This window comes from Diadema antillarum, unplaced genomic scaffold (genome assembly GCF_040938485.1).
Source record: "Diadema antillarum isolate AM-2024a unplaced genomic scaffold, OU_Dant_1.0 seq00000166_RagTag, whole genome shotgun sequence".
NCBI lineage: Eukaryota > Metazoa > Echinodermata > Echinoidea > Diadematoida > Diadematidae > Diadema > Diadema antillarum.
Window position 1 is genome coordinate 1,891,116 of NW_027271236.1, and position 21,566 is coordinate 1,912,681.

General features: G+C 38.4%; 1 protein-coding gene across 1 annotated transcript in view; it reads left to right on the top strand.

Moving 5' to 3' along the window:
- LOC139728127 (protein O-linked-mannose beta-1,2-N-acetylglucosaminyltransferase 1-like) overlaps positions 1 to 21,566 on the top strand; it is a 168,657-nt gene that overhangs the window by 95,375 nt on the left and 51,716 nt on the right. Inside the window, exon 4 of the mRNA XM_071639087.1 lies at positions 16,861 to 16,954. Coding sequence (XP_071495188.1) covers positions 16,861 to 16,954 — 94 coding nt within the window. The remainder of the gene's footprint in view (positions 1 to 16,860; positions 16,955 to 21,566) is intronic.

A 21,566-nucleotide genomic window follows, 5' to 3' on the forward strand; every position in this document is an offset into this window, starting at 1 on the left:
TTTGCCATTTCTAACCCGATTTCGATTCCGTTTGCTTTATGTGATGGCACTAGGTGAGGGCTTCAAAACTTCTACACAGAATTTTGACCTTTGACTTCTTTGACCTTTGACCTTGATTTTTGACCTATATTGTACATTTTGCTACGAAATGCTACTCCTTCGCCATTTTTAACCCGATTTCGATTCCGTTTGCTTTATATGATGGCACTAGTTGAGGGCTTCAAAACTTCTACACAGAATTTTGACCTTTGACTTCTATGACCTTTGACCTTGATTTTTGACCTATATTGTGCATTTTGCTACAGAATGCTACTCCTTCGCCATTTCTAACCTGATTTCGATTCCGTTTGCTTTATGTGATAGCACTAGGTGAGGGCTTCAAAACTTCAACACAGAATTTTGACCTTTGTCTTCTTTGACCTTTGACCTTGATTTTTGACCTATATTGTACATTGGCTACAAAATGCTACTCCTTCGCCATTTCTAACCCAATTTCGATTCCATTTGCTTTATGTGATGGCACTAGGTGAGGGCTTCAAAACTTCTACACAGAATTTTGACCTTTGACTTCTTTGACCTTTGACCTTGATTTTTTACCTATATTGCACATTTTGTTACAAAATGCTACTTCCGGCGGGGACATATGTTACGCACCGCGTAATTTCTACTTTTCCTTGTTAGATTTTGGTGATGTTTTGGCTGGAACTGTGCCAAGAGGCAATGTATAATAGGCCTATCGAGTGGCAAGTAATGGCTGTGTACATGGGCATTTTGTGCTGAAGAATTATGAAATTTGGTGCTTGGGTGATACTATGTGTCTAAAGATGTTTTTACAATACTTCTATGAACACCTTAAGTCAATGACTAGCTCATTTCAGTTATAATCCCGCCTAATGTATTTCTGTTTGTATCCATGACCCTCAAGTAATCTTTCAAGCTGAATTTAACTTGATTTTAGCAGTGTTCTTCCTCTTCAGAGCATGAAATATAGAACTAACATCCTTCCTTTTGATGAAGCACATTTCAGGTATCTAAAGCATTGGAACTTTGTTGTTGTTGTTGTTGGCGAGATGCAATTTGTCAATGTGAGGACTCAAATGGCTTCTATTTTTGTTCAGTTCTTACTTTACCATCATGATCTAATGACTGCCACTAGAACCATTGTAAGACGGCAGTAAAAGTACTGATTTGAAGGGCTTACATGGATGGCTCAGCTTAATAAATGTGCCATCTTGAGGAACACACTGAGTAAGCAAATTGAATGTTGCATTGATTTGATGAAACATGGCACAGTGGGAGAGAGTTCTGCCCTTTGTTTGGGATTTACTGCCTCCATACTGACATTCCTCAGGGATCTTAAGATTCATAGAATTATGGAAGGGCGCACTGGGGTTATTACAGTCCATATTTATTTGAATCGGTGATTGAGTCTTGCTGTATGAGTAAGTAATACTGCATCATGTCAATAGCATCTCTCACTGTGCTTTGAATGACAAAGGTGCTAGCAATCCGTGAGCATAAATCTTTTTGTAGGCTACTTACCAAGAAAAAAAAAATGATAAGGCCGGAAGTTGAAGTTATCAGAGATTTCTTTTTGATAATTTTGTGTCATCTCACTGATAAACTTTTGAGAGCAGAATAGAGAAAAGATTCACCAGTAATACAAGTGTAAATAGAGGGAAAGAAAAACATAAAGAAAGAAAAAAAAAAGAGAAAATGTAATATCCCAAGCCAAGCTATAGATAGCGAATTTTGAATTGAAGAGTCAAGAAATATGCTTTTGGCATATTATGTGAAGTATTGATGACATTTATGGAAATAGAGGCATTTTCAAAGAGGGATTTCCCCTTTAACTTTTTGCTACCGTTGTGCTCCAGTCTGTGGATGTAAATGAACATTTGGATGGTTCTCACTAGTGGCGGAAATTATCCCAAGGATGAACTTGTCTAGTGGCTCTTTTTCTCTCTCTCCTATTCACCATCCAACATATAAATCAGAGTAAGCAGTGAGCGTTGGCCTTTCTCAGAGTAATATGAGATGTCCATAGTTGACTCAGAAGCGGAGTTGCTTCCTTTTTCCATTCTCGGCCTGAGATGCAGCACTGTTTGTCCGTGTGTGCAGTATGCAGCGTTATGTGACATGGTGTTTGTGGACGTGTGGCTCACCCTTCCTCCAGCCAACTTACACATGCTGCTGACAGCAAACATGTCTCAGTGGAGCTAGACATCTCATCTTCATCCATGTTGAAAATTAATTCGCAAGTGCCCATCTGCATAGGTTTTGACACTGATCTCTTATAATTTTGTAGTCATGTGATAAGATAGGGAGTTCACTGTCAAAGTCTACATGGCATAAGTTTAGGTATTATACAAAAAATAAAGAAGCATGAATGTGATATCCGAGTCTAGAATTTGTGGTTGTTTACTCCTGTAGTGTTGCTGAGTTTTCTTATTTATAGAAACAAGATGAGTATCACTGATATCAATAGTAGCTGGCTACACTACACCTATTAGACTTGAGAACAGAAGTTTGTTCCTATTTGAAATAAATGCTATTTGTGTGCAAGCATAATGTGGCGAGAAAAATAAAAGTAAAGTGGCAAACTTCTGGAGCAGAGACTAGACATAATCTTGCATGCGTGAAGAGTACAACAGGGTGAGTTTGACACCAAGCATGTGAGATAAACATCCCAGGATATAAAAGTACATCCTGTGCAATGGATCAAGGAGCAAATGTCCATGTTGGTACGTTACTCCCCTGTTGCGCTCATAGCGCTCTTAATAAAGTCGCACACCAGTGGAGCCAGCGCGTACGTAATCGGGTTATCTTGCCCGAGAAGTCTAGCGATCTCGTTACCGAGGGCACAACGATGCTTCTACTTCCTCATCATCCATCTTGTTTTATCGTTGGAGGAAAGATGGAGGAGAGAGAAAAAAAAACAGAGATGTAATTATCAGAGTGAATGAATCTGCAAGTGAGCCCCAAATGAGAATGAAGCTTGTTGATCCCTTCCAATGAAATGTGTGAAGTCACGTCACGTAGGGTGTTGAAACCAGCTGAAGAGCAAATTGAGGATGAGATTGGGAGGAGTGTGGAGTAATCAACCACAACACATCGACAAAGATTTCATATTGTGCATGTCGACAAAGTCAATGTCAAGAAGTGAGTCTGTTTTCAGGGACAGTAGGAATCGTTGAGACGGATGCAAGCAGAGACAGGGAGGCCAGTCAATGGGGAGGAATATGACTCTCTATCCAATGGAACTTGATCTTCTTTAGTAGGCCACTCTTTTAGGGGCCTGAATTATAGAGATGCCGCTCAAACATAGGGTTTTTTTTCTTCTTTAATGTGATGAACCAAATTAATCAGAACAGTTTAAGGAGCCAAGTTCTCAAATCTTGCAACCAGTTTCATGCTGACAGTATGTCAGTGAGTAATGAAATCTTTGCCTTTTGTAAAGCACACATTAGTGTGGGAAGTGAAATTGTAGAGAGTGTAAGAGTTTCAAAGGTTAACACAGCTCCACTCTTTTTACAGACTTCTGCTAGCAAGTACCACAGAGCTCTGCAAAATCCTGTTTCCAGGGATACTTTTTGTAACCGTGGTAGATGCAATTGTAGTTATAGGCAAGAAATGATAATATTTGAAATGCTCTGAAACAGTAGAAATTGAAATACACTCAAAATCAGGTAGTTTGTACCTCATGTAATCAGCCATTAATTATTTAATCTCAGTGACTGTCAAATGTCCTCTGTATTGAAAGTTGAAACTTTTGTATGTAATCAAATTGTCAGTGCTCTACTCACAAAGCTAGTGTCAGCAAACTTTACTTGTTTGTAGTCACTCACAGGGTATTTTTGTACTTCATTTGATATTTCCAAAATATGTGGAGTGGTTATTACCATGGCAGATCTGTGGAATGCAAAATTTGCAATGTTCCTGCAGTAGGAAGTTTTCCATGTTAATAATAGAAATAAGAGTGTAGGCCTACATATTAAATTTACTATATATTGAGAACATTTCAATGTAATTGTTTGAATCACTCTCAGTCCTGTTTTCTGCCCTTTCTTAGAGTTTCATGCAAGTGCCCACTTAGCTATTCCAGTCCTGAATCCTTTGAGGTTTTTTATTTATTGTTGGAATGTTTCTTGTTTTGTTTCTGCTTTGTTGCAAAGCCTCAAGTGTCAATAGTTTCCATACCTCTCTTGGTCTCCACGCAAGGAAGAGAAATAAGAAGGAAAAAAAAACAGCGAGAAAAACAAGGTTGTGAGGTAACCGTGGTGATGGTGTATGCAAAATCATCTGTTGCCTGAGGTGCTGTGGTCGAGTAATAAAGCCCCAAAATCAATGCCCAGAATTTTGCCAGCCATGACTAGAATAGCTTCCTGTTATGTTTTGCCGTAGAAATCGAAGTTAAGGACAAGCTGTCGTGCTGTGTAGTTGCATTTGATATCAAATTTTGGTTGTTCAGCTAGCTTATTAGTTACTCATTTTTCATCATCAACCTCTGTAGCATGGTAAAAAAGGTGGAAATTTTTTTGTAGCAATCAAATGACTTGAATCAATATGTGTGAAATAATGGTCTAATGGCAAAGGGTAGGATTGTTTATTGTCACATCGAATAAAATAATGCTGCAAATAAAAGACATAAATAGATTAAAAACAATCATGTTATAACAACTGTCAAATTATTGATGGCATAACATCTGCCACCCCTCCATACCTCCCGATCTTCCTCCTCAAAAACAAAACAAAACTAGACAAGAAAAGACAAAGCAAAACAAACAAACACCCCCCAAAAAACAACAACAGAAGCTTTCAGAGTTTCTGTTTTGAAATGTCAATAACTTTACTGTAAGGAAGCCACATTTCCATTTGATATGCCGTATAATTATGTAGGTTATTGTCCAAACTACAGGTATATAGATAGTGAGTATTGCATTTTGAGTGTTTCAAAGAGTCTATTTTTCTTGTACCCGAGTTTGCTTATCTTTCAGCACAAGCAGCACTGGGTCACACATATTTTAAACAGACAGTTATTTAGGGAAAAAGAAGAGAAACGGGCAGGTGGGATAAACGGGCAGGTGGGATAAACTGCCTCAGGGAAAGACACAACTGTTGTTTGTTCAGGCAGCTAATGTACAGTTGAACTCCATGATCAAGATATCATGTAGAAAATAAGAATTCGGGAAAAAAAAGACTTCAGAATTCAAACAGACATACAGCGTGGTAGAGGAGTCATCAAAATCTAACCTTTAGAATGACATTTATTAAATCAAAAGTTAAACATTTTCACTTTAAACAGTGGTATTAGTAGGCATTACACATACAATTTATACATATATATGCAAAGACCATATTATTACTGTATTATCCACGAATAGAGATGGTATAGGAGAGGTGTATGTATACTCATGATTTCTATCGTCATGTTCAGCTTAGGCAGTCAATTTTCTTGTCTCAGACTGGTTTCATCCTTATGATAGAATCAAAATTGTTATCCAGTTGTATTAATAAAAGAGAAATTTTAGGCTGAACAGCAGATAAATGACGATAAGAATAGATAGAGATGATACAGGAGAGGTAGGGGAAGGTAGATACGAAGAGAGTGGAGCGGTTTCACCATCACCCCTCAAAGAAGGAGAAAAAATAGAAAAGCAATTTAAGTGATGGTCTCTTTGTCTCCTCCCATCTAGCCTCAGGGTGGCCTCCATTTATTGAGGCAGTGTTCAGTAAACCTGCCAAGCCGTCTTGATGTACTAAGGAGAGGATATGAGCACTTGGTACAAATGAACCTTCAGTGCAGGACAGGTACATCAGATTGCTGTCACTGGTATTAGAATGAACTCTTGAAGGGAACTTTGGAAAGGAACAAAAATGAAAGGGGGGGGGGTATATTCAGTTCAGAACTAAGGTTACAGCGAGTGTTCTCATTGGAAAGAGAAGGTAGTGTTTGTGAGAGGAGGAGGGTATGGGTAGATAACTGTTAGACAGATAGACAGACAGACAGAAAGGGAAAGAGATGAGATCCAAGTTTTAATCTGCTGAGGATGAGCTGATTTCGTTATGATACTCATTTCCCATAGACACCTGTTCGAGTATACATGGGACTTACAAGTATTTAATGGGTTAATGAATGTCTTATACCATAGCCCAACTCTGCAAACTGAATATGACTGAAGGAGCATGGATTCACTATCACTCATCATGTGACTCCATGTGAGGTACTCTGTAGAAGAAAGTGTGTAAGCATCTATGAAAGAAAGGAATGTGTTTCCTGTATTTGCCTATGATGTTTTAGAGTGTTTGAAGAGTACACAGGATTTACACTGCTTTTGTGAGGTACGTTGTAGATGTGCATCTGGTACATTTCCCCCTTTTTTATCACACACTTGATGGGAGACAGGTGAATTGGACTCAAAAGAGTTTGGTCTAGTTTGCTTTAATTTTCAACATTGTTAGCCAGTTGCTACTAGGCTGATTTTAATTCATACCACTGAATCAAGGACCTGTGCTGTACATGTATATTTAGTCAAGTAGGTGTATCTACACTTCATTAAAGGATTAGCAACTGTGTCCCTGAATATTCTACCTGTAGGTGATAACATATTTGCTGTTCAATAGATGTCAGGTTCTTACCACCTTGAGTGAAAAGCGTGCACACACACACACACACACACACACACACGCAAACACTCAAACCAAACACCACCACCACCACCACACCACCACCACAACCACAACAACAACAACAGCAGCAGCAACAACAACATCATCATCATCATCAACAACAACAACAACAACAACAACAACAACAACAACAACAGCAGCAGCAACAACAACATCATCATCAACAACAACAACAAAGAAACAAACAGACGGGCCAAATTCAGAAAGCAACTTCATTGGAAAGGGGTGAAAACAGCACTTTAAAAAGTTTTCTGTAGGCCTATGTCTATGAGTAGGAATTGGAATGAAAAAGTGAGTGAAGATCTAGAGGTGATAATGTGAAAGGATTTTAGTTCACTAGGATTTGACATTCATATCACTATCAGAGACAGTGCAAGGTGCTTCCAGATCTGGGAATATCAATATCAATATCAGTCAGTTGGGGTGAGAGAGTTTGGTGAGAGTGAGAGAAAGGTGTGATACGTGCCAGAGAGGAGGCAAGAATTGGTGCAATATCCCACACGAGACTGATAGAGTGGGACCAAGGGGGGAAGACAGAATTGGAGGTGCAATGGCCAGCTCTCATATTTCTTCTGCTGTTGATATTAGTTTCTGACTCAAAAGGCCAATGGCCAAAAGAAGGAAGAGGGTCACCAGGCTTTTCATCTTCTTCCTCTTTCATCACCGACGCCTGGAGGAAGAGGAACTAAAGGCAGCTGAGAGGAAATCCCTGGAGAGATTGCACTTGTTGATGATGTTTTGCTCATCTAGGAAGTTGGAATCGGTGTCCGCTGCAGACTGAGCCTTTGCAATAATCCTTATTGATCAGTAAATTGGCAACACATTCCCTTGGAGAGGCACAAATGAGGAATGGTTGGTGAAAGAAAGCCTTTTCCGTAGTGATGATACAATATCTTGGTTCATGTGTGCTAAATATTTTATGAAACCCAGTAAATGTACTTAACTGAATTTGATTAACTTAAAATATCCTTCTTGAAATATCACAACTATGTCCAAAATATGAATTTATTTTCAGTTGGTAAACACTATTGTGGTAACTTCACCAAAACATTTGAAATAATCAAATGTTCTTATCTTATCTCAGTTCATGTTTGCAATATTTCCAGGCAGATTGGTTTACCAAACATGGTAAACATATAACATATAAAAGTATTATTTTTGCCCATCTAGATATGTTTTAATGAATGTCTATTTAAACCTTTCTGTTTCAGACAAGTTTGTAAGAGTAGTGTCCTACTTTGGTAGTGATGATATATAGTGAGAGTTTAGATTCTTGATGTAGTATAGTTTTATATTTTTCATTTTCAGAAAATTAATGAATTTTCTGTAAGTGTAAATCGTGATCACTCTTCTGGGCCTGGTTTGAAAACAGAAACACAGAAATGATCAACTGCAGTGCTCACTTTTTCAATAGCAAGAGCTGCACAGAGGAAAAAAGAAGTAACTTGGTCAAGTTAATGAAAGCTGGCTAACTGAATTTAGCTTGCCACCCTCTTCAGGCGAAAAGATCTCTCTTTTCATGGTGTCGAATATTCCAGGCGAAATTCTTGCGAGATGTTTGTTTTGTGAATCTCTGGGCTGTAAATGTCACGGTGTATTGCGTTTTGTGCCCTCAGGTGTGATAGGCCACCGCACTGTGGATATAGAAGGGCGTCCCTGTCAGTTCGGGCCAGATGACAAGAGAGGTGGTCTAGATTTCTTTGTTTTCATGGCATTTCGGCCCACCGAGTGTAACTATTTTCCCCTCTGTTAGCACCCTTGGCACTCACCTACAAATACAACCAAGCTCCATTTATCACCGTGACAAGTGCTTTATTAGGAGTAAGGTTGTCTTGTTTATAGTGAGTGGAATGTCATCCAATCAGGATCCTTTATCAAGTTTAGAGAGTCAACGGCCCTTCAAAGCATTTCATGTCACTCTTATTCGAAGTTGAAATAATATGGAAATATGCTAGAAAAATATTAAGCTGGTTTATAAATTTAATTAACTTTTGAATACTAGTGAATCATTGTCTTTTTTTATGTTACAGTTAGTTCACTTTAAAAAATGAGTACAGGAACTTTTGCCCAATTTGTAAATACAAGGGTGATATAGAGTGTGGAAAAATTAAATTGTTCTCTGGCCTATCATGTATATCAAAATACTATGTCTAATTTTTCACATTCTCTGATGATACTGAAGAAAAAGTAAAGAATATTTGTGATATAATCCTTCTGAAGTTAAAGTAATGGGAAATTATTATATCAGCATTAAAATGAAGAGTAAAGTCTGGTAAAAGACAAACTACAGAATAAAAACAAAAGATAGAAGAAGGTACATGGAAGATGGAATAGACTGACTGAGAATCTGATGGATAGGATGATCTGATACCTTTGCTGTTTCCATAGTGATCATTAAACTGAGATGACTTCCCATCGGTATTTCGTCTTTTCTTTTGATTTCTCTTCATGGTTCCTAAATATGCCAACATTGCAAGAATCTGGAATGGTGTCACACTGTAAAAAACAATCAGAAAAAAAAGAAGAATCTTTCCTTCTTAACATTTTAAAACCTCAGAAGCAATTTTGGGTCAATTTGGGGGTCATTTGGGCCAAATTCTTGGGTGATTGGAGAGGAGGAGCATTCATCCCTGCTCCTTAGAAGTCATTTGCTTGTCTGGAGATACTGGTCTCTTTCCTAGTCGGCTCTGTGACTCATAGAGGGATGTCTTCCATACTCCCACAGCCAACTGTTAGACTTATCGCCATGGAAACCGTTTCCAGATATTTGGTGGTTGAGACAAAGTAGACCACCTGATTGATTGCATGTGATCATTTAAGAGCTGCGATTCCTTGAACATAGTGTGAAAGAAAAAGGGATTAGAAATTCTGCATTCATGGATAGAAGCAAATAGCTGAATGAAAATATGATACTGATTAATGAGTGAAAGAAAAAGTGAATGAACCGTTAGAGAAATGAATCAGTAAACCATTGGCATGCGTTCACATCAAGGAAAAAATTCAGGGACCTTGAGTTTCCTATGCATACATTGTTCAAGATTTAAAGATGTATTCGTAGACATTAGCTTTAACAGAAGAAAATACCCAGATTACTTTGAAATATGATTTGAAAGATCGTATCCCCATAACACTAATGACAGTGGAAGATATGCATCGATCATGAAAATATGCTAATGCATGAAAGAAGAAGACAGTGAAAGAAGGGGAGATAAATGATACAATAAGGTAAGATGAAAACTCGAGACAGCACTAGGAGCACAGTGCAGGCCTTGCTGGAATTCTTTGTATGTACGAGGATATTTGTGCATGTACTATTTATAGGGTGTTCCAAACTGAGCAATAAAAAATTGAAGGAAATAGCTGTGATGGGACCTACTGTAGGATGGGAGGGGTACAGACTTTAAGAAGAGGAATTCAAACCACTTTATCATTGAAATTAATGGTGCCTAGCTGTGAAAAAAAAAATGAGCCTGAAAATTTGACAAACTATCTTGTCTTTCATATTTTCTGTTGGGGAAAACTCATCAGGATAGCATCACCTCCTCCATCCTGCCAGACGGCTCCTGGAGGTCTGGTGGTCGAGGAGGTGTACAAACTGATTGCAAGGGGTAACAAAATCCAAATCAAACATCATTTAATTGAATCAAAAAGTGCACCTGCTCTCCTCGTCCCATCTGGTCCGTGCCGAGGCGGAAATTGGAAATTAGTTGGCCGCTTTCTTCTTCCACATTTTTACGGAGAAGGTCAATATTCATGTCGCTACATAAATGGTCAAACAGGAGATGGACGGGTTTAAAGGTCACGTTGTCTTGGAGTGGTGCAAAGTGTCTGTGGCTACAAAGTGATTGGATTTGGCTCCACTTATCTGCCTCCTCTTTTGTTGTGAGTAGCGAGTTGAAGTAAATTGGGGATGAAGACAAGTATGCTAGATATATGAGGAATGTTGGGCAGAAAAGATTAAAGTGGATTGCTTATGTGCATTTGTGTATGTACAGAGTGTATGTGCATGTGTGCGTGCATGTGTGATGAACTCAAGATGTGTAAGAGGTGCACATTCGTGCCGAGATGCAGACGGGTGGAGAAAATTGGATGGTATTTTGAACTGTAAGAGGAAAAAGACATACCCACTGTGAACAGAACTGGAATTAGGTAGTTTGAAAACCTAACCAATAGAAAACTTACTGTGCCAATCTTACAAGCAAGGCTGTAGACTTTTTTTATTGAATGATGAGGAGTAGACGCTGGGTGAGTGTGATGATGCACTTTACAAAGAAAATAATGTAGCACAAATTGAGAAACGGAAAAGGAAAGATGTCTGCTAAACTATTTTAGACTTAATAGGCTAAACAGAGAATAGAAAGTTAGAGGAACTTATTTGTATATGGAAATACTGTACATTACTAAGAGAGAGTAGGATGGGCATAATATATACCCAAGAGTTTGTTGAGGAGAACGATGAAAGTAAATAGAGGAAATAAGGGACTTTGAGTGACACTGATGTGATTAAGGGTAGGTCTACCGCTATTCATCTTTTCCTAGTATTTCATTTCACAGTAATGTGATTGATGCTGAAACACTTCTTGATGATAGAAAAGATGTCAATCAAAATTGCATAGGCCTTGTAAAAAAAATAAATAGAAATAATGCCCTAATTTCAGCTATGGCAAAAAGCTCTCACAGCTTGTATAGAGCAATGTGTCTGCCAGAGACTTTCCTGGAAAAAAATGGTAGACAGTGTAATCAGCAGTAGATGTGAATATAGAGTTTGGACTTTTCTCTTCTTTTTCTACCATGATTGGTGTCTTGTGGCTGGAAGGACTTCTATCCATGTAGTCACTTTGGATTGCTTGTAATGTAATTGTTGTTGTTGTTGTTGTTGTTGTTGTTGTTGTTGTTACTGTTGCTGCTGTTGTTGTTATTATTATTAATGTCATCATCATTAATATTATCTTACTATTGTACAATTATTAAAGCTCCAATTTCAAGATTCAATTGAGCGCTTTGTTCAAGCGCTCATTTGCACTGCAGATATCAGATCCATACACCTACTTTGGACAAAAAGAATTGTTGCCAATTTGAAGAGCTGTTGCACAAGTTTGCCATTGCTGTCCTTAACATTCAAAGTTACTTTTGTTATAACGAATATGAGATCCTCCTATCGATGTACAGTACGTGGGATGCAGGGAAGAAAGTTTTGTCAAGCTCTTCTCTCTCGTCCCAGGGGTGTTCTCCTCTTATCTATCAACAGGCATTCTTTGTAATTGAACAAGTGCTACCTCCCGAGTGTCAATTGGCCGTGCAATTACAGATGGCGAGATATCATGCTCTTCCCTCTCGCGACCAGACACAGCTAGATGTGACGGGCTGTCTGCGTGACGATAAGAGTGGTTCTCGCTGGAGAGGGAGCTGTAGTCAATCTCAGTCGTGTCCTCTCTACTCACTCATGATACATCAAGCTACATCAGTCTTTTCATGCTTCCTGTCTGAGTGATAGATAAATGGTAGCCCCCCCCTCCTGAAAGATAGGTAAAGGGGATATAAACCTCTATCACAGCCAGCCACTTTTGGCCCACCAAGACCCTCATATGCCAAGGGCTGCGATAGCTTGTTTGGTACTCAGTTAACGGCTGAGTAACAAATGGTATCAGTCTTTTAATTGCTGGATGCAGTGCTGGAAAAGTATGTGGATACCCCCCACCCCCACTCCCATCCTATCTTCATTTTTGCAGCATGCATTTGGGCCCCCATTTCACCTCAGGAATTGGTATTTCTGACAATCATGTTTGTAGAATCTAGACATAAACAGGGCCTTTACTATCTTGGGAAACAATTCTTGCAGCAATCAGGTTTTCCTGTGTTTAACTGGTGGTACATTTATGAGAAGAAATGACCCATGTGGCTCACTCTTCTATCAATCAGGGCTTTGGTGTTTCATTTTTGTTTTCAAATCAGGAGTGGGTTGCCAAGGAGATACTGTCATTTAACCCAATCTCTCTCATAGTACAGATCACATTGGGCTGTCTCAAGTAGCACTTCCAGTTCCCATGAGCAAAGGGTTAAAAAAAAAAACAAGGGCTGTATCTCCTTGCATGGACAGTTCATGTAAAACCAGACTGCAATGTGTCTGTCCATGTGTTTGCTTGCATGGATATTATACTAATGTCTCTCCTGTCACACTTTTCCATTTGTTGTTGATTTGATTTGAGTTTGCCAAAGTTTTTCATACAATTTACATACAGAAATCAGTGATTGTTCTTCACTGAGAACAGACAGATGGTTGATTTGAGTATCCTTGAGTCCATATTTTCTCCATCCCCAGAAATATGTGTTATACAGGTGGTGAATGTAGCATTATTGAGAGCAAACTCCATTGATTTTTTTTTGTCACTACGTATTTCATCATCTAATTTTGCTTGTTTTTACTCTTCCTTGTTGAATGCAAATGCAATGCAGGTGAATCCAATTTGATTTTAGGCTAAAGGAAAGCAATAGTTTAATCTTGAATTTGGTATACGTCCGTATCCATGGCAACCTTGATCATCACTAAATTTTCCAAGCTGAAGAAAGAAAAGAGGAAGTAATGGGAAACATACTAGATATTTGAGCTGAGGGGTGCAGTCATATTGCATACATCAAAGATGTGATTTACATGCCACAATTTACGCATACCTTAAAATTAGCAATGAGGGTAGCTGAATTACTGCATTGTGATTTATCAGCCATGGCTGATTTATATCCTTACCTAGTGCAGAGTCAAAATAAGTCTCTTTCTGGAGACAATCTACCTAACAGTTTATACACGTTTGTTTGTTTGTTTGTTTGTTTGTTTGTTTCCATTTTTCATCTGAAAAGATGGCTGGATAGCCCATATTCCGCTGCACTAGCTGGTCTGTATTCGTGGGGTCCAGGTTTGAGTACTTGGGGCAGACCACTTCACCTGGTAATGCAACCTGCTCTTTACAATGACTGAATGAAGCAGGGTCATTTAAGTACGTGGGTTGTGACTCTCTCACACATGGGACCTCCATTTTGTGTCCTATCCGAGGGACAGAGTATTTTGCCTCTTCTACAGGAGATAACACACACCATTGCTCAGTAATGCTCATTGGGTTAAAGTTTTTAGAAGATGAGATAGGTGATTTTTTTTCTTTTCCTTTTTTTTTTTTTTTTGCCAGGAGAACTGATTGACTTATAAATATGCTGAATTAGCCTGGTTCGTTCAAAGTTTTGACTGTAGTGGAGAACTTTTAATATTGGACAGGAGATTAGTATACAGAAAACCACATTGGCTTTTCTGTAACCTTTTCTACCAGGGAACATTCTGTCAAAATGACATTGGTTAGGCTAATGACATAATCAATTCCTAAACTGAAGTATGTTTCAGATTTATTGAAAAAATTGTGCATCGCTGTGAGCAATGCAATCATTTCCAACTTCATTTCTCAGCAAATTGGCCCAATTTGCAAATTGCGTAATACCCTAATGGCACGCTGAACTGGCTTGCTGATAGAGTGTGTCAAAAATGATCAATTTATGCATGGACCTCTTTGGCACATTACTTTCGGCAGGCATTCCTTGTAAGTACTCTTTCCTGTCTTTCCGTACACCCGGTGTGATAATGGTTTGTGGATTACTCTAGATGTACCGTTCATTCACCTTTACCATGACAAAAAGTGTTTGTCCTTAATGCACTGAAGCTGTGTGAGAGGTAACATGTTAATCTGAACTTAAGGCCTGGTAACAAGAAGATTGCGACTCTTCATATTTAGCGGGCTTTTTGCCCATCCCATTCCCTGGTTAATTATCCTACTAATGTCAGGGAAAATTGAAATTGTGATGAGATGGGATATCGTGGCAATGCTGGGTAGTTGAAATTCATCTCCTGCGTCGAGATACAAATTGGAATCTTTCAAATTTGTCGCCCTGAATGTTTCATGAGGTAGATAGATACAGGAAGGATGAGGCGGAAGATTTGAGGAAGATTTCCTAGAGGTAGGAGAAGGAAGAGATGAGATGCTAAGAGTCCATGACGTGGTAGAATCTCCTCACGATAGCCTCATCTTTGGTCTGTTTAGATGATAACAGGATGTCAGGAGAGATTTTTCATGTGATGCTGCAAGCAGATTTTTCCTTTTAGAGAGGAGAAGCTCTCCAAACTGTGTTGCCAATGGGACTTGGGAAGCAAATCGATTCATAACTTCTTGGAAAAATTCTGATTATGTGAACTTTTTTTTTTTCTGGATATTGTGCCTGATTCTTATGTCACATGTATTTTACATGTGGACTTTGCTACTCAAAAATATGACCCACTTGCATTTGCTTGGGTCAAAGCTGTTGTTACTCTGTTGAGAAGTATTGCTTCAAACTGAACAGTATCATGAAAAAAATGTGCTGTTCTTTAGATGTATTGTTTCTTCTTCAACATTGAATACCAAAACTGAAGTACAGTGTTAAAAAACTTGCCTTAGAAGTTATGAGTACAAAGATCAAAATGAACTACAGTGATGAATTGGTCAAATGTCTACACAGGTGTGTGTCAGCATTGTTTTACACTGTGAGACTTTTTGCAATGATTGGCCAGACATTCGTTGGCTGACAGTCAAACAAATTTTATGCCGCACCTGTGGTGGTGATGTATCAGTGTCTGCTCTCATCATGTGACACACCAGTGTACATCTTTATGTGCAGAATTAGCCGCAGCCAATCAGAGAACGGGAGACTGGTATCAGTCTTGATCGACCAGAGTTTTCTGCAGGCACCTATGTTGGTAGCCCTGGAATTAATTCAATATCCCTTTGCCGTGACGTGGCTTTGTTTAACTCGGCAAATCTCCGCCATCTCCCCCGTCCATCCTCCCGGTGGCGTGCCTTCATTAATCCTGATTTTCCCTCTTGAAACATGAAAGAGCTGACTAAATGGGGCTCATTAATGAGGGAAAATGTCAAGACCAGGGGACGGCGGAATTGGTGTCAGGAGTGGGATTAGGGGGTGTAGAGAGACAAGTCTGTCGGCTGGTAGGCTGGAGGAGGGTGCCTGATGGAGGGGGATGCGGGATGGAGGCGGAAGAGAGTGGAGGAGGAGGAGGAGGAGGAGGAGAGAGAGAAATGGGGAAAGTGAAAGAGAGAATATGAAACTGTTTTTGGTATGAGCATTCGTGATGTTTAAGCTCAGGAATCTGAAGATTTAACTTGGATTCCATGGTGACATGTAGCAGGTAATACAAAGATTGGTGTGAAAGGCTTAGCAGGTAGCAGGTGGAATCTAAGTGTGGATGGTTTGAAGGATCCCTGAAAGCTGAAGGAGAAAATTTCACTCACCATATTAAAAGCTGGACTTCAAAGTTGTTGATGTTGTTTGTTGTGTGCTAGTGTCATTCTCAGCCACTGCTGTGGTAGTTTTGTTTTGTCCTGGAGGTTTGGGGTCTAGCACTGTACAGGGGAGGTACTTTGTATTCTCTAGTTTCACAGCTTTTCAATAATTCCTTGTAAAGAACTCTTGGATTGATGGATCAAACGTATTGATTTCATTAAGTCTGTGATTCTAATGTCAGGAGGATATTCAAGCAGAGCTGGTGTAGTTGACGTTTTCATTATTATAGAATGCAGGTAAAAATGACCTGCTTATTTTCAATGCCAAGCACACTGTTTGAGATTGGCTCTTACAGTTTAAATCGGTTAATTGGTTCTCTTTTTTAAGTTAGGATATTTAGATATGAAATAAGCACATAATTATCACACACTCTTCCCTTGGATAATTGTAAAGAAATGCTACAAATGTAGTCACTTATTATGTCATAGCATTCCTTGTGTGAAACACTAGTGCATCGTAAGTACTGTTTCAAAATGCGTTAATGGGCTTGAATAATGAAAGCAGAAAGATATGTAATGTTGGTGATTGCTGAAAGTTGGTTGCAAGACTGCTGGTGAATGTAATTTTTGAATAGGTAGACATAATGTTAATGTATAATTTGTAGAAAGCAAGAGCAGTGATACTTGTTAGCTTCCCCATACCCTTTGTGATGTGTCATGTGCTTGATTTATATGCAAATTTGTATTGTATTCAAAGCCCACAACTCTGTAGACTCCACTGCTCTCATTAAAAGAATACTTTCATTCATTTCATGTTTCAAGTTGTATAACTCAAAACATTACTATTTTCTCCCTTCTCCAGATGGTTTTGCTAGCTGTTCTTCTCGTCACAGTACTCATCAACATTTTATTCATAGCAGAGACTGGGAGGAGACTAAGGGAGTCACAAATTGAAGGTAATCACGAACTTCATTTGCTTTCATTTGACAGCGTTTTAAGAGTAGTGCTTTTTTCACTAAGCCAGGAAGATAGAAGACAGTGCTTCTCATTGAAAGGAAGCTAACCGTAAATGTCATCCAGTTTTTGTATGTCATCAGGCTCCGTCCTTTTTGTAGGGATAAAGACACGACATGAAGGAGGCTGGTTTAAAGAGAACGTCTTCTGTAAGGTCAGCACCTCTTAAAAGAACACGAGGAAGATGTCACGAAATCTTGTAGTACTCTTTTTTGTTTTTGTTTTTGTTTTTGCTGAGAAACTGATGTTAAGTCATGAGTGGCAAAGTTTTTTATCTTTGCCTGATACATGTATCTTACTCCATAAAATGAGACTTATTGAGCTATCCTTGCAGAATAAATTAGAATGATCTCTGACCTTGTATATTTTTTGTCATTTTTTATACTTATCGCTTGTCTAGTCATCGTTACTTTTACTATTTTAGTTGAGTAATTGACGTTCATTACATTTGTAATACCCATAATACTGTCACTTTGCCAAATATCAAATCTAATTTACTTACTTTGTGCATAAATTTACTTGATGCTTTAGGTAAAAAATGCATGTCATGTTGTACATTGTTAAAAAAAAAAGTAAGAAGAATGGGGTACTTTTTGCTTAAAAGACTTTATGCTTCAGTATCATAGCATTATTGCAAGAATAGCAAAGGCTGATAATTCTGAAAAACTGGTTAGTTGTTGCTATGGTAACTAGTATCGTTGCAAGGTATTACTGTAGGAAGTCTTTGTATGTGATGATGTGATGGAGCCCTAATTTCTGACAGAAACTCCCTTCAGAAATGAAAAATTGAGGTAAGTAGTATGAGATACAGGACAGTAAACTGACAATTTCTGCATTGATGCAGGCACATGTTCCCACTCTATCACAGACCTGCCAAATTAAACCATTGGCCCATGAGACTGAAACATCTTTTAATCAAATGAGTTTTCAGACTCTTAACTTCATTATGTAGAGAGGAGCAAGCGTGGAAACATCATGCCTAAACTCTATGAATTCTGTGCTTGCTGAGTTTTATGCTCATGTGTTTCATCGATGAATTTCAATGCGAAGCAAATGTTGTATCTCTTCAAAGCCCCATCATCAGGCTACGAAAGCTTGAGAGCTCCTGATGGATTAGACCTTTTTAAAATGCTGATCTCTGTATTTTCAGCGATGGTGCCAATTTGCTGGTCGGCTTCTTTTCCTGTTAGAAATGGCAATAAAAGCTCACTCAGTAGCTAAGGGGGAACTTCAGCCATGCAGGCAGGGTGGGGATAGGATTTAAAAGACAGCGCCTCAAATTTCACATTCACAATCATCAGCCATTTGTCAAAGTCGGTGAATAAGGCAAAATATGGCATACATTGCCGGCATTAGCATCACCAATTTGGATGCTTGTTTTATCTTAGAGCCAGTGTATGTGTTCTGCTCTATGCTTGCTTGATGAAATTCAAATCCGTATCTACTGGATCGAGGGACAATAATGATAATGGTAATACGGTGTTATTTACAAGGGTAGCTTCTTTAATATTTTTCTTGTTTTGCACCAGGGCAGGATCAGCCAAGTAATATTTCCCTAACATTGCCTGGATCCTGATTATTCACATTGAAGAAGAGATGAGGAACATTTCTAAATCTGAAAAGAAAAATGCTGTCTTGATAATGTGTGCAGTAGGGAGGATTTGAACTTGGGACCTCAGAGTTGAAAGTCCTGAGCCTCAACCACTGAACCACAGTTTTATCATTGTAGAGAAAGAACATAACAAAGGAACATAGTATAGATGCAGACAAATATTTTACTCATGAATCTAACAGTACGAACTGGATAGATGAAAGCTGAAGAGATTAAGTTGCAAATTGAAAGAGATTCACCCAGGAAATTAAAAATTTATAAGTAAAATAATATGTGGTGTTTGAATTGGGAAGGGTTTACCTGATTTGAATAAAACATGAATTATCATATGTTAGCAAATTCTTGTATGAATAATATTCCCAAGCTTTGCAGATGATGTACACCAAACTGTATTCTTACCTGAAGACAAGGGTCAGTGTAAACTCATTTGGAGGAGAGTGAGTGTGGAATCAGCCAACAGAAAAAAAAAACAATGACAAGAGAAAAACACTCCCATCTTCATTTTAATGTGAAATAAAAAGAAAGTCAGAAAAAAGGCTTGCTCAGTTGATAAGCAAGATAATGACTTCTGGGAGAGACCACTTTGAAATGACAGAGTTCAAGATAACTGGCCAGCTGGTCAGATCCAATTTGGAGTGGATTAAATCCCTAGAAGGGGCGAGTTATTCATAATAATTATGCCAGGTAGGGAGTATCGGCCCCAGCAATGATGAGTAGAGTCACTAGCATTTCAGGTTGATGGATAACTTTGGAATTTTGAATCAAAAACACAAATGAATTTTACTCGTTACATTTTGTTTAATATATTTGTCTACTTAGCACGATCTGTGCAACCAGAAGAGCTTACAAAATTGAAAAGAGGCATTTTCATTCACCGTACTTTGTGGCGCTCAACGTCATATGAGTTCTACCGACCAGAACTAATCAGTCGAGATGTCGCTCCTTGTTAGTTATTGTTGAGCCAGAGAAGTACAAAGACTCAGTCAAAGAGTTGATGGGATTTTAACCCTACAAGAGGGATGGTGCTATGTCACATTTCATTTAATCTGGATAAGATTCTTGTCATCTTTTGAATCAGACCAATTTGCTTGAAGTGTAAAGTGAGCTAAAAATGAATAAAGGGAAAGGAATAATCGTCCCTTGCTTACGACAGGGCATGAGGAAGGGGGGGGGGGGAGGGGTAGAAGGAAACCTTTTGATGACAGTTTGTTGTTGTCGTTGTTGTTCTGCCTATCCGGTCACCAACCCTAAGCTGCCACGGCTACATCAAATTTTTGTAGAAATTGATGTATTGATGTCTTTTGGCAGAATTGTAAGCTTAGTACTCTACATTGTAAGGTAAAAATGAAAGAGACATTCCAGGAATACTTTCACTACATATGGCAGTTCCCGCAAACAATCTGTGTGGAAATTGAATGCAGGTATTTTAATTCTAGAAGTGTGATCTTCTGACAAACTGGCAGATTTTAGAGAGAATCTCAAGTGGGCCTATTATTGTACCTGTAGGCCTATGACCAAACATGATCTGTAATGTGGCAATAGTGCTGTTCTCATTGCAAACATTTTAGAATTTGGTTCACATCTTTTGTTCAGAGTTCTCACTGTAAAAGAAAAAAAAAGCAACTTTTTTTTGGTCACGATTATTTGTAAATTAAAAGAGCTGTTTCGAATAGTTTGCTTACCAGTCTATGTCTAAAGGGCCAATTCAATGTACCACAGCATGCCACAATATAGTAAAAAGAATTGCAAGGGGTGACTTTCGTGGTGCATTGTGGGATACAATTTTTTTTTTTTTTCAGTCACTGTTTCTCACTGCACAACTTTGTCTTTTTGAAAAAAGAAATCATACAAATTTGTCTGGTTTCGATGGCTACCCAAATCTCATGAAAAAAAAAGAAATTATTCTGTTCTAAGTGTAAAAATTTCAAAATTTGGGTTGCAGTTAGGATTGCCACACCCAAAAATGTGTTATTTTTGACTGCGGTGAAAACAGCACTAATGATAACATACTTCATCGTAGGTACTCACATTCAACTTCTTGCTGCTATTATTTTTTAATATCACTCCAATTTTTTATTTGATTTAATTTAGGTTTTTTTAAATCAAAGTTTGATAGTTCTTCACTTTGAGGTATGGTAAAAAAGTGAGTTTTTGAATCATTTCCCTCAAAATTGCTTCTTTTTTGACAATGTGCCCAGTTTTTGTTTGTTTGTTTGTTTGTTTGTTTGTTTGTTTGTTTGTTTGGGGGCATATAGGCAGTTTTAGCTAGTGCTATTTACCTTGATGATATCTGCTTTTGAAATCATGCTCACGGTTCTTAGATTGGTGTTTGAGAGTGGAAGAAAGCCGCAGTCTCAAATTAGTTTTTACATCATCCTGGTTTTCATCTCGTCATAATGAGGGGGAGGCAAACTTGGTTGATGGATCGGGATAGAAAATGGATCTGATTTGTAAACGCCTCCTCATCAGCTGTACTGTAATTGTAACAAAATGTGTGAATGCATGATTTGACATGACTGATGACCGCGCTGAGAAGACAGGAGCAAATTTGGAAACTAGAAAAGGGTTTGTACTGACCCGTAGGTATCTGGAGCTATGTGATCAAAAGATTAAAATGCAAGAATTTCTATGAAATGTTGTTGATTTGATATATCTTTTTCTTCTCTTAAATGGCAGGTTGTTGATATATCCTGTCCAAATTCATTGAAGTGTATGGCACAATGTGCCTGGTTGATACTGTTTGCTGTGTGAATAGTTCTGTAGAAGGATTTTTACAGCAGTCATTTTTGCACTGTGCAGGATAATAATTTGCGCTGGTTTTAAGTGCAGAGAGGATATACTGAAAAGTTTTCCTTGCTCTTTGACATCATTTGTTGTAAACTGCAAGCACTTAAAATCCGTAATGTGAATTGGTAGGGAGAGAGGATGTCAAACTGCTGTGA